Source organism: Equus caballus, chromosome 25 (genome assembly GCF_041296265.1).
Source record: "Equus caballus isolate H_3958 breed thoroughbred chromosome 25, TB-T2T, whole genome shotgun sequence".
NCBI lineage: Eukaryota > Metazoa > Chordata > Mammalia > Perissodactyla > Equidae > Equus > Equus caballus.
In genome coordinates, this window is record NC_091708.1 from 9,582,775 (window position 1) to 9,601,761 (window position 18,987).

At 47.6% G+C, this 18,987-nt stretch overlaps 1 protein-coding gene and 1 long non-coding RNA gene across 9 annotated transcripts in view; one reads left to right on the top strand and one right to left on the bottom strand.

The window, feature by feature from the left end:
* RECK (reversion inducing cysteine rich protein with kazal motifs) overlaps positions 1-8,468 on the top strand; it is a 97,791-nt gene extending 89,323 nt beyond the window's left edge. For all 8 annotated transcript variants that reach the window (XM_023629662.2, XM_070250707.1, XM_070250708.1 and 5 more), the window contains 5 exons: positions 2,094-2,286; positions 3,524-3,734; positions 4,888-4,961; positions 5,771-5,926; positions 6,859-8,468. In XM_023629662.2, the coding sequence (XP_023485430.1) occupies positions 2,094-2,286; positions 3,524-3,734; positions 4,888-4,961; positions 5,771-5,926; positions 6,859-7,077 (853 nt within the window). In that variant the 3' untranslated portion in view covers positions 7,078-8,468. The remainder of the gene's footprint in view (positions 1-2,093; positions 2,287-3,523; positions 3,735-4,887; positions 4,962-5,770; positions 5,927-6,858) is intronic.
* A 798-nt stretch (positions 8,469-9,266) lies between these two features.
* LOC111770680 (uncharacterized) lies at positions 9,267-13,058 on the bottom strand. Its single transcript, XR_002804059.2, has 3 exons — positions 12,826-13,058; positions 9,787-10,055; positions 9,267-9,626 (listed from the first exon to the last, which is right to left on the bottom strand). It is a non-coding gene; the product is annotated as an uncharacterized lncRNA (long non-coding RNA).
* Positions 13,059-18,987: the final 5,929 nt, after the last annotated feature.

Below are 18,987 nucleotides of genomic sequence, written 5' to 3' on the forward strand. Positions count from 1 at the left end.
GGGTCCACAGGAAAGGTGATGATGGTTGCAGTCCTCCTCCTTCAAGACCCCAGCTCTCCATCCTCCTCCCTCAAAGGGGACGTTCCCTTGGGACGCCCACCCCTACCCCTGTCAGGAACACTTCCCTTTTCTCACCCTCTCCAAAGACCTAGATTTTTGCTGGGACATTCCCCACTTGCCAAACAGGCCCCTGGAATGCCAGCATGACCACAGGCCGTCCTCAAGGTCTCCAAGCCAAAGGCAGAAAGCACTAGTTTGAACCAGCCCGCAAGCCGATTGGTCTGGCCTATGCTTCCCCCAGGGCAGTCCCCTCCAGGGATTTTTATCTTCGAGGGGAAGGTAATGTACCTTCACATCATTGTTTACTGGCAGGGCCTTGACCCCAGGCAGGCGTGCCCATAGCATCCCCTCCCACAAAACTTCCCCCTCCAGAGCTGGGGAATCAAGAGTTTCTCACTGTGGGGTCATCTCATGGGTCGTGTAGACCTAGGCTTGAACCCCAGGCTCTCACTGGCTATGTGACTTTAGGCAAGTTATTTAACCTCTCTGAATCTCAATTTCCCCTTGGTGGTCTGAGAATCCCTGGGGGCATGGAGCTTAGACTCTATCCCTGGCCACCCTCAGGACTTGTTCCAGACCCCAGGAAGCCCCATGCATAGTTAGGGAGAGCCCAAACCTCTGGCCAACTACCAAGGCTCAGAGGAGAGGGACTGAATAACTGCAGGCATTTACAGAAGGCTGTGGGTGCCAGGCTTGGCGCTGGCAGCCAGGCTGGAGTATGCTGAGACCTGCCCATTGGGATTGGGGCTGGGTGGCACCCCGCTCCTGGGTCTGTAGCTCCCCTCTGGCCCAAGTCCCCCTCCTGCAGCTTCACAGCCTGGAGGCCAGGACAGGGGCTGGGGTGGCATGGGGACTCCTGCGTCAGCAGATGGGGGTGGGAGAGGGTCTTGGCCTTCCCAGGAGATCGTTCTGGGGCTACTGGAAGACTGGAGAGTCTGGACGGGCACGGCGGCAGCCTGGGCCCCTGCGCTGGCCTTCCTGAGTTCAGATGCACGTCTCTGGCTCTCAGTTTCCTCATCTCTAAAAGGGGCTTGATAGCACCTGCCCTGGGACAGTAGTTGTGGGCTCCAAAGGAGCTGACTCTTGGAAACCCGACTGAGGAGGGCTCCTGGGACATGGGACTCAGCTTTCAAACCCGGAAGTCTCAGGGACACCAGGGCAAGTTATGACTCTATGCATCCAGCACCCAGAACAGTGCCTGGCCTGTGGTCAGTGCTCCACAGATGCCAGCTGTTTTATTGCTCACTCAACAGCCTTGATGGGAGCATCCTGGGGACACAGACCACCAGAATCCCTCAGCCTTTATTCTGAATATTCAGACTTTTTTCCAAACAGATAATACGTTCATGTAGTTCAAATATCCAAAAACATAAAAAGGCCTTCCTCCCCCCGTTCCCACCCCACCTCCTCAATAGCCGCTGTGAGGTTTGTTTCTTGCATTTTCCTTTCTTTATACAAGCAAACAGGGGTCTGTATTCTTATTTTTCTCTCCATTTTTAAATAGTATTTTCCACCATGAGGAAGAAAAAAAAGACTCATTTTGGCCAACTGACAATTAAGCCCCTGAAGATGCTCCATTTATCTCTGATTACAGGGCCTCCAGCATCAGACCCCAACCCACCTGATGGCCTCACTGCATGCCACTTTGACCCTGTGCATTCTTTGCTCCTGCCCTCGGGTCCCCTGCCCTTTCCCTCAGCACCACAGGGTATTGAGCATCATTCCTTTGCTCAGGCTGCACCCTCAGCCTGGCAAGCTTGTGTGGCCCTCCTCACCCCACTGGGTCCAGCCAGGACACCACCTGCTCCCAGGGCTTTCTCCAGATTCCCCAGTCAGAAGGGCTCACTCCCACAGGCGTTTATGACATTTTCTACCTGATAGCCTACTTTCTATGCGTGCTTGACTCTCCGTTCTCCATCAGCTCTGGAGGATGGGGACTGCTTCCAGTGCTTTCTCCTCAGCCTCCTGTGCCTTATCGGAGCTCTGCCAGCCCTCCCAACATTGGTTCATGGGGCACCATTCGTGTTTTTCAGATGCATACCCAAACCACAAGTCTGTCTGACGACGTTTGATAAATTTGGATGTAGCCAACATGAATGTTTGCCAAGACAGCTCACCTGTGACCAGGTCCGCGATCCTGTTTGTGACACAAACCATCTGGAGCACAGCAATCTCTGCACTTTGTACCAGAGAGGGAAAAGCCTCTTATACAAAGGCCCCTGCCAGGTACCGTCGTTTGGCTGACAAACCCAAGTACGCAGGAAACCAGTTGATGGTCTTTTGCAGATGACTCAGCAGTAAGACCACTTGAGGGTCTTCTGTTAATCCTGTTCCGTCGAGAGAGCTCAGTCCTCCACTCACAGTGAGCCAGCCCAAGACTGGCTTCTCCTCCTCACTCTGGAGGCCTCCCTGGCTCGTGTGTGTACCTCCGCACATCTAGTGTACGAGCAGGAAAGGAGAGTGCCTTCTTGCCACCCACTCTTAGTAAAGAATTTGAAGTTTTACACCTCTGGTGCCAGTCAGCACCATTTTCTCTTCCCGTAGTTTTGTGGGCCGTCATTGGAAAAGAAATCACGAAGAATTCAAGTTAAAACAGCCAAGAAAAGAGTTTTCCCCCCACAATTCCCACCGAAGTCCCTCCCTCAGTACTGAAAAGTGGTCAAAAATTTCTCTAAGACTTAATGTCTTTTTACATCAGTTTATCTTTCAGTCTTTTAAGGTTGTGAAATCCATATTCATGTTAAAAATAACCCCAAGGACAGTGCCACTGAGGCTTCCCACGTGCACCACCGGTCTGTGTGCCAACTGCGCCCCTTTCTGGTTCCCGTCCTCGGGCCCAGCGTCCCCTGCCTGCGAACAGCTGGCACCTGACATGATTGGCTCTCGTTTCCTGGTCTTCATTGTCAGAAAATCCCTTCTGCTTGTCTCCCTGGGCTTGTTTCCTCTCAGCACTTGTGTTCCAGTTGCATCAGGACTGCTGCTCTGAATTCCCGGTCTCCTCTTCCTACTTGTCCCCTCTTCCTGGCTACAGTTTTTCTCTTACGTATTCTTAACCTGCCCCATGGATCCAGAGTCTGTCTGCCCACTGACTCTGCCCTTATCCCTCACCCAGTGTGAAATGATAAAGCCTCCATATTTGTAGGACGGTGGATCTCGTTTTCTTCAAACAGGCATTTCTGGAAGCATAGAAGTCTGGAGGGAGGGGATTGTATCTCAAATCAGTTCACATGGAATGAGCACCCAAGTCCCAAAGAGGCTGAGAGAGTGATCTCCTCAGTTCATCTTGGGAGAGTCCTGTTCCCCGCCCCCCCACTGTGTTTAGCCCACCTCGGGAGATTCATTAAGAGGATCCGCCTGCATCTTTTTTCCTTCCTGGAAGTAGGGAGCCCTCTACTGTGTGTTCTTGGGTAGGAAAAGTGCATCACTGAGGTTTCCAGGCTGAATGTGATTGATTTGCCCCCAGCCGTTCTGCAGAGCCACAGAGCCCGTCTGCGGGCACAATGGGGAGACCTACAGCAGCGTGTGTGCTGCCTACTCGGATCGTGTGGCGGTGGATTACCACGGGCCCTGCCAGGCCATCGGGGTCCTCTCAGAGTACAATTCTGTCACTGAATGCGCTGCTGTGAAGTGTCCTTCGCTCTCGGTGACTGAGTGCAAACCTGTCATCCCACCTGGTAGGCTGGCAGTGCTTGGGGAGGGGCCGGGGTGGGAGTGGGAAGAGAGTGAGTCACTGAGGGGAAGAGAGCTGACTAGTTTATTTACATTTTTCAAAAAGTCGTGACTGTGCCTGATGCTGATTAGATGTGTTATTCCGGGTCAACCAGGTTACCTTAGACATCATCTGGTCTGGTGGTTTTAAAACAATATAGTAAACTTTTTTCGAGGAAAATCTTACACCAAACAATAATATATAAACAGATAAAGCAGTATTTAATTACTAAAATTATGGTTATTAGTTCAAATGCATAATATTTACTTATTATAAAGTTAATAAAGAAATCATAATGAATGAATGAATAATTGAAGTAGTTTTGATGCACACCAACTTTTGAAATTGAGAGAAACAGAAGAGAGTTGTCTTAGATTGGCGTTAGCACCTAATTGTTTTAGTTGCGTATAATCAAGAAAGTCTTATTTCATAGACTGTTATAAGCGGTAACAATTTTCTTAAACAGCTTACCTTACAGGCTCATACTCTTCAGTTAAACAGAGGTGGCAGAAGAGACTCTATCCCAAGTCTGCACAGAACACATTAATCTGGAATCTAACAAGCTCATTCCTCCATCCATGAATTCATCAGATGTTTACTGAGCTTCCAGCATGTGCCGGACATTCTTCTAGGCACTGTGGACGCAGCAGTGAGCAAAACAAAGCTGTTCTGATACTTTGTTATCGTTTTTTAACAGTTTAAAATAATTTTAAATATTAAATTAGAATCAAACACTCCGGGAGTCCCTGCTTTCGCAAACAGGAAATCTAAGGGCCGGGAAAGCACCTGCCCAGGATCACACAGTGACTTCTGAGGCGGGCCAGGGTCTCAGCCCCATGTCTCTCGAAAGGCCAGCCCTCTCTGTGCTGCCTTCCACCACAGCTGCCTCACCCTGAGAAGTGTTGAAGGATGAAAGCAGGGCTGGAGGAAGCGTTCTGGTGGATGTGCAAATTCTGAGGCCCTCCCAGGTAGTCAGGGAACACATCTAAAAGTGCTCCATCAGGAGAGCAGCTGCAGCTCTCCGAGCACGGAAGGAAGGGCCGGGGGGTTTCACCAACTGTTCTGGGTTCTCCACACTTCCAATTCTGAACACACGTGAAATGCTTTCTGTTATACAGGTGCTTGTTGCCCGTTATGTGCTGGGATGTTAAGAGTTTTATTTGACAAAGAAAAGCTGGATACTATTGCTAAGGTAAATTGCTTTATATGCCAGGTACTGTTCGAAGCGGATTGATAAACCTCTCAGTAATCCTACAGAGTAGAAGATGTTATCCCCTTTATAGATGAAGAAACCCATCTGCAGAGAAGCAACTCAGGTTCTGAACCCGGGCTGTCTGCTCCGGGTCCTGCACTCCTTTCCTTTGCAGCCTGGCTGTATGGTGACCCTGCTCGCATGTCACAGCCTGAGTCTTTCTTAGGAAAGATCGCCTCCTGGCCTGGTAAGCAGAGTTGGGGCTGGAGGCAGAACCAGGCAACCAGAGACTGGTAGGCGCCCCACTGGTTTCCAGGTGGCCTGCCCTCTCAGGCCCCACTCTTCCCGGTGCGTCCAGCGCCAGCCCCTACCCACTGTGGCTCTGCCCACTTTGCTTCTCTGCCACTCCTTTGGCTGCTCACTGTTGTGGAGGCAGGGCTCCAGACAACACCTGCCGCTACCTAGAAAATTGTCCCCATTTGGATTAAAACACCTGTATTTTTATACAAAGACTTTAATTATTTCCCTGCAGCCTCCAACTCAAAATACTTTATTTAAAGAAAAAAAAAAGAAGAAGAAGAAGCATTTCTGTTGAGAACACTTATCCAGGCTGCAAAGCTTCACAGTCAGGCCAGACCCCATTGGAACAGACTGGAGATTTCGAATGCAGCTGGCAGGGCCTTCTGGGGCCTGCGCTTAGCGGTTCCTTGGTTGAAAGAGCCTCCTTGCCTTAGGCAAGGTGGCGAGGCAGCTTTGGCAATAATAAGGAATTCTTTTTTTCAGATAATAGAAACTTTTTCTCTTTATAGGTAACAAACAAAAAGCCGATAACAGTTCTGGAAATACTTCAGAAAATCCGCATGCACGTGTCTGTCCCACAGTGCGACGTATTTGGATACTTCAGCATTGAGTCAGAAATTGTGATCCTGATTGTTCCTGTTGATCATTCTCCAAAAGCTTTGCAGGTGGGGTTCAGCAGGTGCTGTGCCACCATCTTGTCACTGTCAAGTTTGGGGGACTTGGGAGGGGTGGGCACAAACCAGAGCCAGGGGAGGACCAGGTGGTGAGGACATGGAGGCATTCGGCTGGGCAGGAGGGAGAGACGCAAGGCAGTCTCTGAAGGACAGAGCTACACTGGGGAGCGTTTTCCGGGGGGCTGAAGCTGGGTACCCTTTTGACAGCAGGATTCAAAGGAGTGGGAGAGAGGAGAGGTTGAGATGCTGTGACTCAGAGGGTGCAGAGACGGAAGGAGCTGCTCATCGTACAGACGAGTTGGCTGAGGCCCGGGGGGGAGGGACTGGCACGGGTCATGCAGTGACAGAGCCAGAATAGACTCCAGTCTCTGGAGGACTTTGCTCCCACTGGGGAGGGCAGCCCACTAGAGCTGGTCTTGTGGGCCCCAATCTTTCTTCCTCACAATCGAGATGTATGTGGAGCCTCATGCATGTAGGCCCAAGTTTCGGCATCAGAATAGTGAGGGCTCAAATGAAGGGGGTGAATATAAGCCCCTGGTAAACTGCACAATAAGAAAGCTCCTTAAGTCTCATTGCTTTCACCCTCATGTTTAACTAGGCATTGACAGTCCATTCCTCGTGACTGTTTAACCATGGAAAGATAATGTCTAAATGGGGATAAGTGGTGAGCACGATGGTGGAAAAAGGAAAGGGCAGTGGCATTGTGGCTCATTTCTTCTCTGATTTCATTTTCATTGATGCTGTTATGATTTGTGTAATAAATTAAGACTCTAATAAAATGTGACTCCAGCCAAGGATAGGACAGAGAGAAAGCGTATTCCCTATGTTATGTATGTGTTAGGATATATGTGGGATTTGTCTGACTTGACCTTTTTATGGGTTCTGTGGTTTTATATTAAAAGAATCTGATTTTCCTCTTCCAGATTGAGGCCTGCAATAAAGAAGCGGAGAAGATCGAATCCCTCATCAACTCTGACAGCCCTACCCTGGCATCCCACATCCCCCTGTCTGCCCTCATCATTTCCCAGGTACAGGTCTCTAGCAGCGTGCCGTCGGCCGGCATCGGGACCACACCCCCCTGCCACTCCTGCCTCTTCCTCAGCCTGGGCCTCGCCTTGCACTTGCTCTGGAGACACAACTGACTGCCCGTGAGAAGGGTAAAATGTGCCTCGATCTAGTTTTTCTACCTTGTGAAAAACATACAGGACTGCTGGTTTGTAGTTGAATAGTGGCCAAGTGAAAGCTCTTGTCACCTCTATTCACCACACAGTATTTTTTCTTCAACCTGCCAATATTTGTAGGGCTTTTGTTTTGTTTTTTACAAATGTTAAAATATATGCTTCCAAATACTTTTGAAAAGAGGATGTCCCCTTCAGGTGGATCACCCCTTACCATTTACATTTTGCTCCTTTGATGGGTCCTCTACTCTAAACCAAATTCAGGATTACTGATAAATGAGATGATCCCTTTTTAGAAAGATAGCTCACTTCACTGTGGGCTTCATATCACAGGAACTTCATTTCAGAGTTCCGTTAAGTATTCAGATGCCCCTAGGAGGTGTGTGTTTCTTTGCAGACAGTTACCTCCTCTGTCTGGAAGCGGGGGCTCGCGGTGAAGAGCTGCTGCTATTAGAGGAAGAAATAAAGGGAAAGCGTTTTGAAATGATCATGTAAGTCATCGGGCAAATTTAATTTACAGAAATGTAATTTGGGAACCCATCTATCTTGTTAAGTAAAAGCAAGCTGATTAAGTGACACTCAGATAATGATATATGGTGGCCGTCTCAGTGGTTACTAATGTGCTTACTGTGACTTCTGTGAAAGGCAGTTACGTCGCATCAAAGCGTCTTGCATTATGCATTTTTATATTAACCAGATGTATATTCTTCAGTATTCATCCAAGTTAAATTTAGAGTTTTTAAACATCAATCTTTAAACCAATTGCTGCTACTTATTTAATTGCCAAAAAGTGAAATAAAGAGTAGTTCATGTAAAAAATACATGATTTTTCTATTTTATTATGAAGGTGAACAGCCATATTTGTAAAGCGACAATCATGCATGTTAACCCAGTACTTTCTCTTCGTGGAGACACATTTGCTTTCTGTGATATGCACAATATAGATAAGTGTTCTGTCTGACTTTCTTTTTGATATAGAATTATAAAGAATTATGGTTTATATATTTAAAAATGTCAATCTAAGTATTAAAATGTTTGCATGTTGTCTAAGAAGTGGAATACTTTGAATGTGTTTCACAGTTTGAAATAAGCTATTCAATGTAATACTTCTTGTTTGTATGCACCTAAACTTAGACTTTACATGAAGTATTGTTTTCAGTATTATATGTACTCTCTGGAATATATAGGGATGTGCTTATTTTACCAAAACGTTGTTTAACAGTGGGCACTTCAAGGTTCCGGATGATCTCGGGGCTGCTGGAGCGTGTTTGCTGCATCGGCCTTTTCTCTATAAATGTCTTCAATGCAATATACTGGAAAGCTTTTCTATTTTAATAAAAACAATTTTTATATGATCTTATGTACTTCTAAGCAATGTGGGCATTTAAAATGAAACCACTGATCACTCTTGGGTGAGCTGTGTCCTCCATCTGGAATAGGAAGTCATGGAGTGTTACTGTTGCCAGCCATGGGCCCTGGGCAAGTGGGGCAGCTGGAAGAGAGCGGCTCAGACCAGACCAGGCATCACCAGAGTGGCAGGAATTTAAATACAAAGACCCCAGCTTTAGGCCTTCAGGACCGAGAGCTCCAGGCCCTCTGAGACCCAGGAGCAGACTAGGCAGCTCTGTTCCGCACTGCTTTGGGCCCGATGTTCTAGCTTCAGGGTGTGTCCTGGGGCAGAGAGGCCCTTGGACTGTGGAGAAAGAGGGCCTGTTGATCAAGGCCTGGGACATTCTATCAATCAGCTGAGGCTAAGATCCTGAAATCTCCATGGTTGACAACAACAGAGGCTCACATCTTGCTCGTGTCACATGTCCACTGTGGGCCAGCTGCTCTTCTCTACACTGTCTTCACTCCAAGGACCCATTCCAGTGTCCCCACAAAAGGGAGGAAAGAGGCAGAGAGAACCACAACTGGCCCTTAGGTCTCTGCTCAGAAGTGGCACTGTCATTTCTGCCTACATCTTACTGGCCCAAGCAAGTCACACAGCCACTCCTGATTTCAAAAGGAAGGGATATTTAATCTTCTGGGGGGTGTGTGTGTGTGTGTGTTAGGGGGAGGTGGCAGGGGAGGAGCTGGAGGAGGGACCATGAGTCTTTTGAATAATAATAGTCCACCACAGAGGTCCTTTCTCATCAGGATAGGACAACAGCCAGACTGACTAAATTTTTTATTGGGAAAGTAATACCAGTTTCATGGCCTGGGAAAGAAAGAAGAGAAAATGAGAGGTGCTGGGGTTTGGGGGTGGGGGTGTATCAAGGGAGAGAAAGATGTAAAGGTTGTCCTTCTGAGGACACAATCATGAGATGTTAGGGGCCAGACAAGCCCAGGACAGGCAGAGGGTGCTCCTCGCTGGCCAGTTGCTGTGCTGAGCACACCCAGGCTGCCTCATGGCTTCCCAGCATGAGTGCAGGTGGAGCTCGTGCTGGATGGCTTTCCAGCCTTCTGCCCAAGGCCAAGTGTGTCAGGCTGGTAGAGGCCTCGAATGCAGATCCTGCAGGAGACAACTGGGTCTTGGGGGAGAGAGAAAGATTCAGAGGCTCCTATGCCATGGGTAATGAAACCAAGACACTAGAAAACAGATGAAACAGCTCCGTGTGCAGTCTAAAGCGAGTAATTGGGCAGGTGTGGACCCCAAGAGGGTCACAGGCCCGGCTTGGGTCACAAGCTCACCTCTGTAGCAGAGCAGGAAAGTTATGGGAGCTGCAGCCCCGCCTACAGCGGGCCCGATGGATTTCTCACAGGAAGTAACTGTTCCTGGAAGAAGCCTTCTGCTGGCTGCGTCCTCTGAGGAGTGTGCATCTCTCTAGCAGGAGGCCATTAGCCCTCAGACCAGTTCAGCCTGCGGGCACACAGCACTGCCTCGCCCTCAGGCTGAGCACAGACCGGAGATGTAGCCCCCAGAGCCCAGTAAGGACCCTGGGGCGCTTTGTACGACTCACCTATAGAAAAAGGGAATTATCCAAAGTGGCTAATAATGAAATAATTGTTACACCCAGGGCAAAAATGGCAAAAAAGAGAGTGCAGAAAATTGAAATCAGTGCAAAAAGAAGCAGGTCAATTTGTGGAAGATTCTGCCTGCTTCCTGGAGGTCTCGCTCCAGAGTCAGCTCTGCCAGGGAGCTTCCCAAGGGCTCCGGGACAGGATCTGGGCTTAAGGCTTGATTGTCACTGGATGACACTACACAGTTGGTCTCTCCTTAATCCTACATAATCATTCTTCTGTAGGCTGGGGACAGCAAATGCACATCATTCACGCCACCAAATGTTCATTTTGTGTGCATGACGAAGAGATCACAGCTCTGCCCTCTTGGTCTCATGGGGGCTGTCTCAGCTCCTAGCTAAGGTCCAGCACAGTGTTCTCAGCAAGAAAGGGCATGAGAGCCACAGTGCCTTCTCCTTTTGCTGCCAGGGCCTCTTATGAGTAAGAAAAATATTCCTCGGCAGTCACCCCTGTGTCTCCTTGGCTGGATCCCATGCCCAGGCCAATTACTGGCTCCGGGGAGCAGGGTGGCCACAGCTGGCTAGTCAGGGACCACACACGCTGCTGCCCAGATCACATCAGGTGCAGGAGGGCAAGTAAAAAGGCGAAGTGCATCTGCCTCGAGATAAAACTGCTGTCTCAGCTTATCCGAGTACAAATATGAGCACAGTTTTCTTTGTCCAGTAACTGCCGCTGGTTCCTACTAGGTAGTGGAGCCCATAACGACATCTCTGTCAAGTTCCATGCCTTTACTGCTTCAGTCTCACTTCGTTCCTCAGGCCTCTCTCCTGGTTATTTTAAAAACTTCAGTGCCATAGCCAATTCAAAGGCGTCTCTGCCTCCCGCTGCCCAGGCTGGAGGAGTGGCTCTAACTGCCTAGAGTAGCGGGTGGGAGCTGTGGTCTCCGCCCTGTACATAGGCAAGGCTCACTTCCTCAGGACAGTGAGCTTGGCATGTCACTGGCGTCAGTCACTAATGGTCATTAGGATGTCTTCAATATAAGCTGTGGGACGCTCGTTTCTAGTCAGGAAGTGTGTCAACTAGGAGCTCCCAAGTGGCATCGCACTTAGTTATGGTTTGCTTGTGCAAGACAGGAGGAGCAGGTAATCCGGTTGTGCAGACAACGTGCCACAGGAGGTGTGAAGAGGAGAGAAAGTCTAACAAGGAGACAGAAGGCTTCTTTGAGGGTTTGATTTGAGCTGGGCCAGGTAGAAATAGGGAGGCTCGTCCAGATGGCTTTAAGGAGGGGCATTCTAAGTAGAGGGTACGGCTTGAGCAAAGGCACAGAGCAGGAGAGTCTGGGGCCGTCCCAGTGGTAGAACAGTGGAGGTGATGGGTTGGGAAGGGGTGATGAGGGGAGGTGTGAGGCAAGTCAGACGTGCTGGCCTTGAATGCCGGGCCAGAGTGGCATGCAGAGCATCTGCCCTTCCCTCCCGGCTCCACTGACTGATCTGGATAGCTCTGGTGTGCAGAGAACTGTGTGTGTCAAACTTCCGTGTCAGGAGAGACCTTCGAGATCATCCACTGACCTCGCTGTCAGGCGAGCTTCCCTTCCCTGTCCTGTGCTCATCCTCGACTCTGCTGAGCAAACATTAACTGAATGAGGCTGGGTGCCAGGCTTCCCCTGCGCCCGGTGCCCTCCCTCAGGGTCCAGCCTGCGTCTGTTTCAGCTCCACTGCCGGGAGAAAGTTAAACCCACCAGCAACACTGATGGTCTTGACACAGAAGATGTTTATTGTCCTTCGTCTGATTTAATGGTTTCCCTTCATCCCTGAGCTAGTGGGAGCCAAACCCACAGGCTCCCCCAGAGGGCGCTCCATCTCTCAAAGGCACTGGAGGCCCTGCCCCGGGAGCCTTCTCCCTCCCTCTCTCCCTCTCTCCCTGCTGCGGAAGGAGCCTGCGTTGGGCACTCTGCCTGTTGAGGGGAAGAGAAAGCAGAGGGCTCATGCCTAGGGAAATTCCTTTCCCCAGGCAAGCAAGCTTGGAGCTGGGGGGTGGATTTCCACTTTGTATAGAGGAAGACAGGCCAGAAGAGCAGAATTACTAGCCCAAGGTCACACAGCAAGTCAGGGCAAAGCCAAGGCCTGAGGCCAGGTCTGGGCTTTCCCTGGCACAAGGCAGCTGGGCGGGATGAGTGCTTTCAGGGATGGAGCAGCCGTGCGGCAGAGCCTCCTGAAGGTGGGCACCAGGGGCGGGCACAGTGGAATAGGTTCAAGGTCAGGTCAGCCCAACAAGGCAGACATGCATGGTCGAGGAGCAGCAGGAATCATACAAGTAACTGACACAGCTCTCTGGCACTTTCCAAGACAGTTTACACTGCGCTTTTCACCTTGTTCTCGCTGGCCCACACAAAATGGTGCACAGAGAGCACACGCAAGGTCTAAAAAGTCTAAAGTCCAAAGGTGGAGTGAGGTTCTCAGGAAGTCAGGCTGCTGCGGGGGAAGGGGAAGGCAGGAAGCCTTCCCATGAGGAAGCCTGCTAACACACTCCTGCCTCCAACTCCACCTGCTCTTTCATTTTCCCAAAATGAAGTTCACTGTATTTTCTCATTATGAAAACAACATGTGCATTCCCCAAATACTGGAAATTTAAACAAAGGAAAAAGTCACCCATACTGCCCCTTGCTCTCCCTGCCTGTACCAGTGAGTGCACAACAGAATCCTCCATACGTATCTCTCTCTCTATCGTTGGGGCGGGGCCCTCTGTCCACATCGGGGTGGAGGCACTTACCTCACTGCCCTGTGAGGGCAAGTTCAGGAACATGGCTTCTTATTTGGGAAGTTGTCTGCTGGTTGGCATTTCCCTGTCTAATGGTTCACAGGGTGAAGCCCCATCTTGACCAGAACCCCAGCCAGCAATCAGGCGACGTGCTGTCCTCTTCCTGAGGGCCAGCTCACCTGTCTTCACCAGACCAATCTCCCCCTGAACTCTGCTGGAGATGTGAGCAGTTGCTTTACTGAGCTGTCAGGTAAGGTTTATGTTGGTCAGGACCCAGCAGGTAAACAAGTGACCCACCCAAATTAGGATAATCTGAGGAAGTCTCAATAAAGGAGCTATTTACAAAGGTGTGAGCAGGATGTACTAAACCACAGGAAGAGTGCAGGGCGTGAGCTGTAACAGAGGCTGTTAGCACCCCCAAGGCCAAAGTGGTGGGGTAGTTACCGGAACCCAGGAGAGCACTGCCTGGAGCAGGCATTTCCCCCACCGCCCTCAGGTCTCCCCACTCCTGGAGCCCATTGTGGTAACTCGACAGGTCCGCCTTCTGGGCAGAGAGCAGGGCGGAGAGTCAGTTTAGGGAAGGAAGTGGAGCAAAAAGAAGATACCGACGCAGCAGGTCAGGGCAATGCTGGGTAAGGACCAGGAGATGTGACAGGATCTGCCCACTCATTCTGGCACACCGCCCAAGATGGGCAAGAGCTCTTGGTTTAAACGTTCGGAGGTGCCCACGGAATGCTCCTTCCTTCCTGACCTCATTCCTCTCCATCTGCCTCTCCTAGCCCTTCTTCACGCCCGTGTTGTCCGGAGTCTCTCCCTATCTCCCCAAGAACCCCACTGCTCCACCACCCAGAGAGCAGGCCAGCCTCTGCCCCTTCTGGAGCTACACCAACACAGCTGCCGGCTCTCGGGCTTCAGCCCAGAGCTGCACGGTGGCCCGCGCTCGTTCAGGCTTCGCCAGTTCAAAGCCGGCTTTGCTGCCTCTCAAGCAGAGGATTGGGCTCTGGCCCCACGTGTGGGGAACGTGGCGCTCTGGATCTAGCTTACTTTCCCCGTGGCGAGGAGCCACCCCTCATCATAGCAAGTATTTACTTTCTTCCTAAAAGAGCCCAGGCTGTCACATGGGAGGCACGTCTACAATCCTCATGATAAAATGAATGTATTATAGCAACATAAGTCTATACCCAGGTGCTTTTAAAAGGGGTTATTGTCGTTACTGTTTTCAGTGTTTCTCCCCCGATATGTTCGAACTGGTTATTGATGCTATGTAAAAAAGCTGACTTTGTTTTGGTGTTTTTGTTTTCATTTTTGGTTTTTGGTGAGGAGGATTGTCACTGAGCTAACATCTGTGCCAATCTTCCTCTATTTTGTATGTGGGACGCCACAACAGCATGGCTTGATGAGTGGTGCTAGGTCTGTGCCTGGGATCCGAACTCACAAACCCCGGCCGCTGACGTGGATCATGTGAATTTAACCACTATGCCCCCGGGCTGGCCCCCAAAGAGCTGATTTTTTTAAATATTTTTTTGGGACCTGGCCATCATGTAAATTTTTTTATATGAATTTAGTGGACTTTCTTAGGTTTTTCCATGGAGAAACTATAATGAAAACTTGGCTCTTCCTTTTCCAATATCTATACCTCTTATCTCTTTTTGTTGTCTTAGTACTGGCTAGAAGTCCACATCAATGTTGATTAACAGTAATGATGGCAAGAAATTTTATGATGTTCTTGATTTCAACGGGAGTGTCCCATTGTTTTACTGTTAAGTGGGACGTGTTTAAGTATGACATGTTTTACCGTTTGTTTTAGGAGGCTTCGCTTTATTCTGCTAAGGGAAAATAAGAGATTTTTTTAAAACTCAGTAATGGATATTGAATTGTATCAAAGATATTTTCAGCACTTGTTTACATTATATTTTTCCTTTGACTTATTAATATTATAAATTGCGAGTATATATCTTAATATTGAACCATCCTTATACTCTCGAAATAAGTTTTATTTGGTCATGATGTATTATTCTAACAATACACTGCTAGATTCAATTTGGTGATGTTTTATTTTGGATTTTGGTATTTATATTCATAAATGCTGTTGCACTCTGGTTTTTTGTATTTGCTACATTTTTCGGGTTTTGGAGTCAGGATCATTCTAGCTTCACTAAACGAATGGGGGAGGTTTTCTCTGCTTTAGAACATGTACATGGTACCAGACTCATCTGTCATTCAAGGGCTTGACCGAGCTTTGCCTGCAAACTTACCTGAGTCCATCTCTATTTGGGTAAGCAGTGATATTTTCCTTTTCTTTTTTTTATGGCTATATTTGTTCACATAGAGTTTTTTTTCCTCTTCTTAAATAAATATCAGAAATTTGTATTTTCCTAGAAAATTGCCCAATTCAGAAAAACTACTAGTAGAGACATGGATATTACTTTTCTGAACATTTCTAAAAAAAGATCATATCCCCTTTTTTATTACTAATGTAGTACTTTTGAGTTTTCTCTCCTTTTAGACTTTTTATTGATTTGATTTTGTAGAGATTTATCTACTCAATATGTCTTCCAGCTTTAGGATGTATTTTTCAATTCTGCTCCTTTCTGTTTTCTAATGCATAATTTTCTGTTTTTATCTATATTAATTTCTTTATTCAGTTAGTTTTTAAACACTTTATTAGGGAAAATTTCAAAGCTGCAGACAATTTTAAGGCGAAAATGCCTGTGCTCACCGTCTCGATTCTACTGTGAGCGTTTTGCTGGATTTGCTTTGTCACTAGCTATCCATCTCTCCTTCTATCCATCAATCTTATTTTATGTGTGTTTCAAAGTAAGTTGAATCCATTTTATTTTTTTATGCATTTCAGAGTAAGTTGTAAACGTCAATATTTCACCCCGAAACACGTCAGCATTCATTCACTCACTAACCAGAGTTCAACTATGCTTATAGTTCTTTTTTTAATTTGTTTTGTAATTTGTCTAGCTTCTTTAGTCCAACACTTAGAGTTTATTTTTCTCTTTTTAAATAAGGAGTATAATAATAGTTGTGATTTATCGGCCATCTATCATGTTTCAGGCTGTTTCAGGGGAATTTTTTTATCAAAGATCAGGGGAGAGCCTTCTCCTTCCAGGCTCCAAATTCGGTAATAGATTATTTTCATAGTCAGTAAATGTAAGGTTCAGGATTCTAAGATACATGTCTTAGTCAGCTGGGGCTGCTAGAGCAAAATACCATAGACTGGGTGGCTCAGAAACAACAGAAATTTATTTCTCACTGTTCTAGAGGCTGGCAGTCCGAGATCAGGATGCCAGCATGGTTGGGTGCTGGTGAGAGCTCTCTTCTGAGTTGCAGACTGCCAACTTCTAGTTGTTTCCTCACCGGGAGGAAAGAGGGCAGGAGAGCTCTCTGGAGTCCCTTTTATAGAGGCACTAATCCCATTCGTGAGGACTCCACCCTCATAACCTAATCACTTCTCAAAGGCCCCACCTCCAAATACCATCACCTTGGGGAATAGTTTCACCATATGAATTTTAGAGGGACACAAACATTCAGTCTACAGCAATACAGAGATCAATAGGAAGGGATTTCATTGAAGTCCCTTTATGTTCAATCAAGGAAGTATTAAGTAACAATAAGTGACTATCTATACGTTTTCTCCACCCTTTGATGGTGAAGCTTCTCTCCTTCCTGGTTTCCAAGCCCTGGGCAGAGAGTCAAATGAGCCCCTTCTCTTAGGAAGGGGGTCAATCAGAGGCTCATCAACGCTTTAGCTCCATGGACATGACCTGGTGACTACTTCTCTCCCTTCTGCTTTCCTACCTTCCTCTTGCTTATCCAAGATTGACAGTGATGTCATCTAACTACAGATTTTCTTTCTCATTTTGAGCACTGAGTGATGAACTTGGTCTGTATATTAACAGGAACATTATACTACAAATCAGCAAAATGTAAAATCTAGCAAACACTCCATGCTTGGTTATATCTTATGTCTATTATCTCCTGGGATTAGAGAGGGTTGAGCCTTTGTGTACCATGCCCTTTTACTGACAGTTCCCACTGGAAGAACTGTCATGTGACAAGTGGCCAAGAATGACCAAGAAGATTCCTGGACCACTTTCTCAAGATTGTCCAAGGATTCCTTTCACGCAAGCATAGTAGCAAGTGTTTTAAATGAATTATCTCATGCAATTCTCACAATCTCTCTATGAGGCAAATAGTATTATTAACACTATTTACAGCTGATGCAACTAAGGATTGAGGAGATTAAATAATTTCTCCAAGGTCACATGGCTGGTAAGTAGCAGAGCAGGGATATTTTGAACCCAGGACTAACTCAAAGCTTATGCTCATATTTCTCATGCTGTGTATTTTCCTCTAAGTACAGCTTTGGCAGCATCCCATACATTTTCTAACAACAACAATAAAGAGAGTATAAGAGGATAAAATAAGGAGATTTTTCTGCCAAGGTTTTTCTTTCCCCCACTTTTCTAGTTGCCATGGCCTTCCATACATTAAGCTATTACAATGAATTTTTTATTCCAAAAACCTCTGCAGATCAAAAGCCAAAGCCTGAAGGGCTTAAAGCATAGTTGTATCTTAAGCCATAGTTTGGGGAAGAACTCATAATGATGTAAGAGCTTAGACACTGAGAATGGCTGAGTCATGGAGTGTAGAACATTCTGGGGAAACAGATGTAAGAGAGAAACAAAATTCCCCTTTCTGAAAAGGGAGAGAGGGGAGACATTTGCTGGGTTTTGGCTGCTTGGCATGTGGAGAAGTCTCTATTTGAGTGTAAAAGATCTTGTACTTAACTATGGAAGCTGAAGGGGTGAAGACATTCCTCTGCTCTCTTTCTGAAAGCTTGTGTGAAGGCATGTGACCCAGGCTTAGTCCAACAGATGCTCCTGCCGAAGAATCTGAGTCTGGAGGAGTTGGCCCAGAAGTGCAGAGGGGCTGGGAAAGATTCTGGATTGCTTGAATATTTAGCTCCAAGAGACTAAAGTAGTATAACTTAGTGGAGTTTTCTTCAATGCACAAGTTTTCTACCATCAGCAGAATTTGAGCTTGATCTATACAGAGAAACAGTCACCTCTTTACATATCTAAATTGTGACTGCAAAATATTCTACATACAAAAGTAAGTGATGTTTAAACAATATTTTTTAATTATCGTCTCATTTAATCTAGAAATAAAAACCTCCTAAGATAGGTCTTACCACCTTCATTTCAAGCCCGTGACTGGAATCCCAGTCAGGGAGCAGCAGCGCCAGCACTGGGACTGGGGCCCCAAGACTTCAAATCCCTGGCCCGTGCTCTTGACCGCGTGTTCTAATTGTCACCCATCTCTAAGCATCTGCTTTGATTTCCCCCTTCAGTGCTCTACTTGGGATTTTCAACGATTTTTTAAGTGGGTCACAATTTTTCAATTAACCTTTAGTTACTAAGTTTTAGTTCTGTTATATTCAGAAAATTTGACTGAACAGTTTCTACTTTCAGGAATTTTTCACAGTTTACTTTAGGTCTGAATATTTGGGGCCAGCCCAGTGGCTCAGCAGTTAAGTTCTCAGGGCACTCTGGCACGGTCTGAAAGGACTTGTCTGACATGGAGGGAGTAGAAAGGGCAGTGCCCAGCCCTGCTGTTGCCCTGCTGGACTTTTGAAGCCCTTGGTATTGCAAATTCTACCTTTATAATCAGCAAGTCGGTTCCTTCAGTCCACATTTATTGAAAGGTTTTAAAATTTGCTTCCTTCCATGAGGGTTTCCTGAGCCCCTTCGGCAGTCAGGAGTTCCCCTGGGCAGGCCCACACAGGAGTCCTGCTACCCCTTCATGCAAGGGCTCTTCTCACACGGGTGGGGCCACGGCTGGGACCAAGTCTTGCCAGTGCCAGGTGGCACTGACCGCTGCCCCCAAGGTCGGGAAAGGTAGGACCTCTGGAGTTGAAAGGACTCCTAGGCCCTGAGGGATGGGGAGGACTTGAAGGGAAGAGAAGGGCCAGCACCCCAGGCTGAGGGAACAGCCTGAGCAAAGGCAAGGAGGTGGGGCATCTCAGAACACGTTTGGGAAACCTCAAGAAGTCTAGTTCGGCTGGAGCATGGGATGAAGCAGGGAGTTGAGGAGACAGGTCTGGGGCCATACTCCGGAGGCGGGGGTTTAGCTTGGTGTGACAGGCAGTGAGGGGCAAGCAGA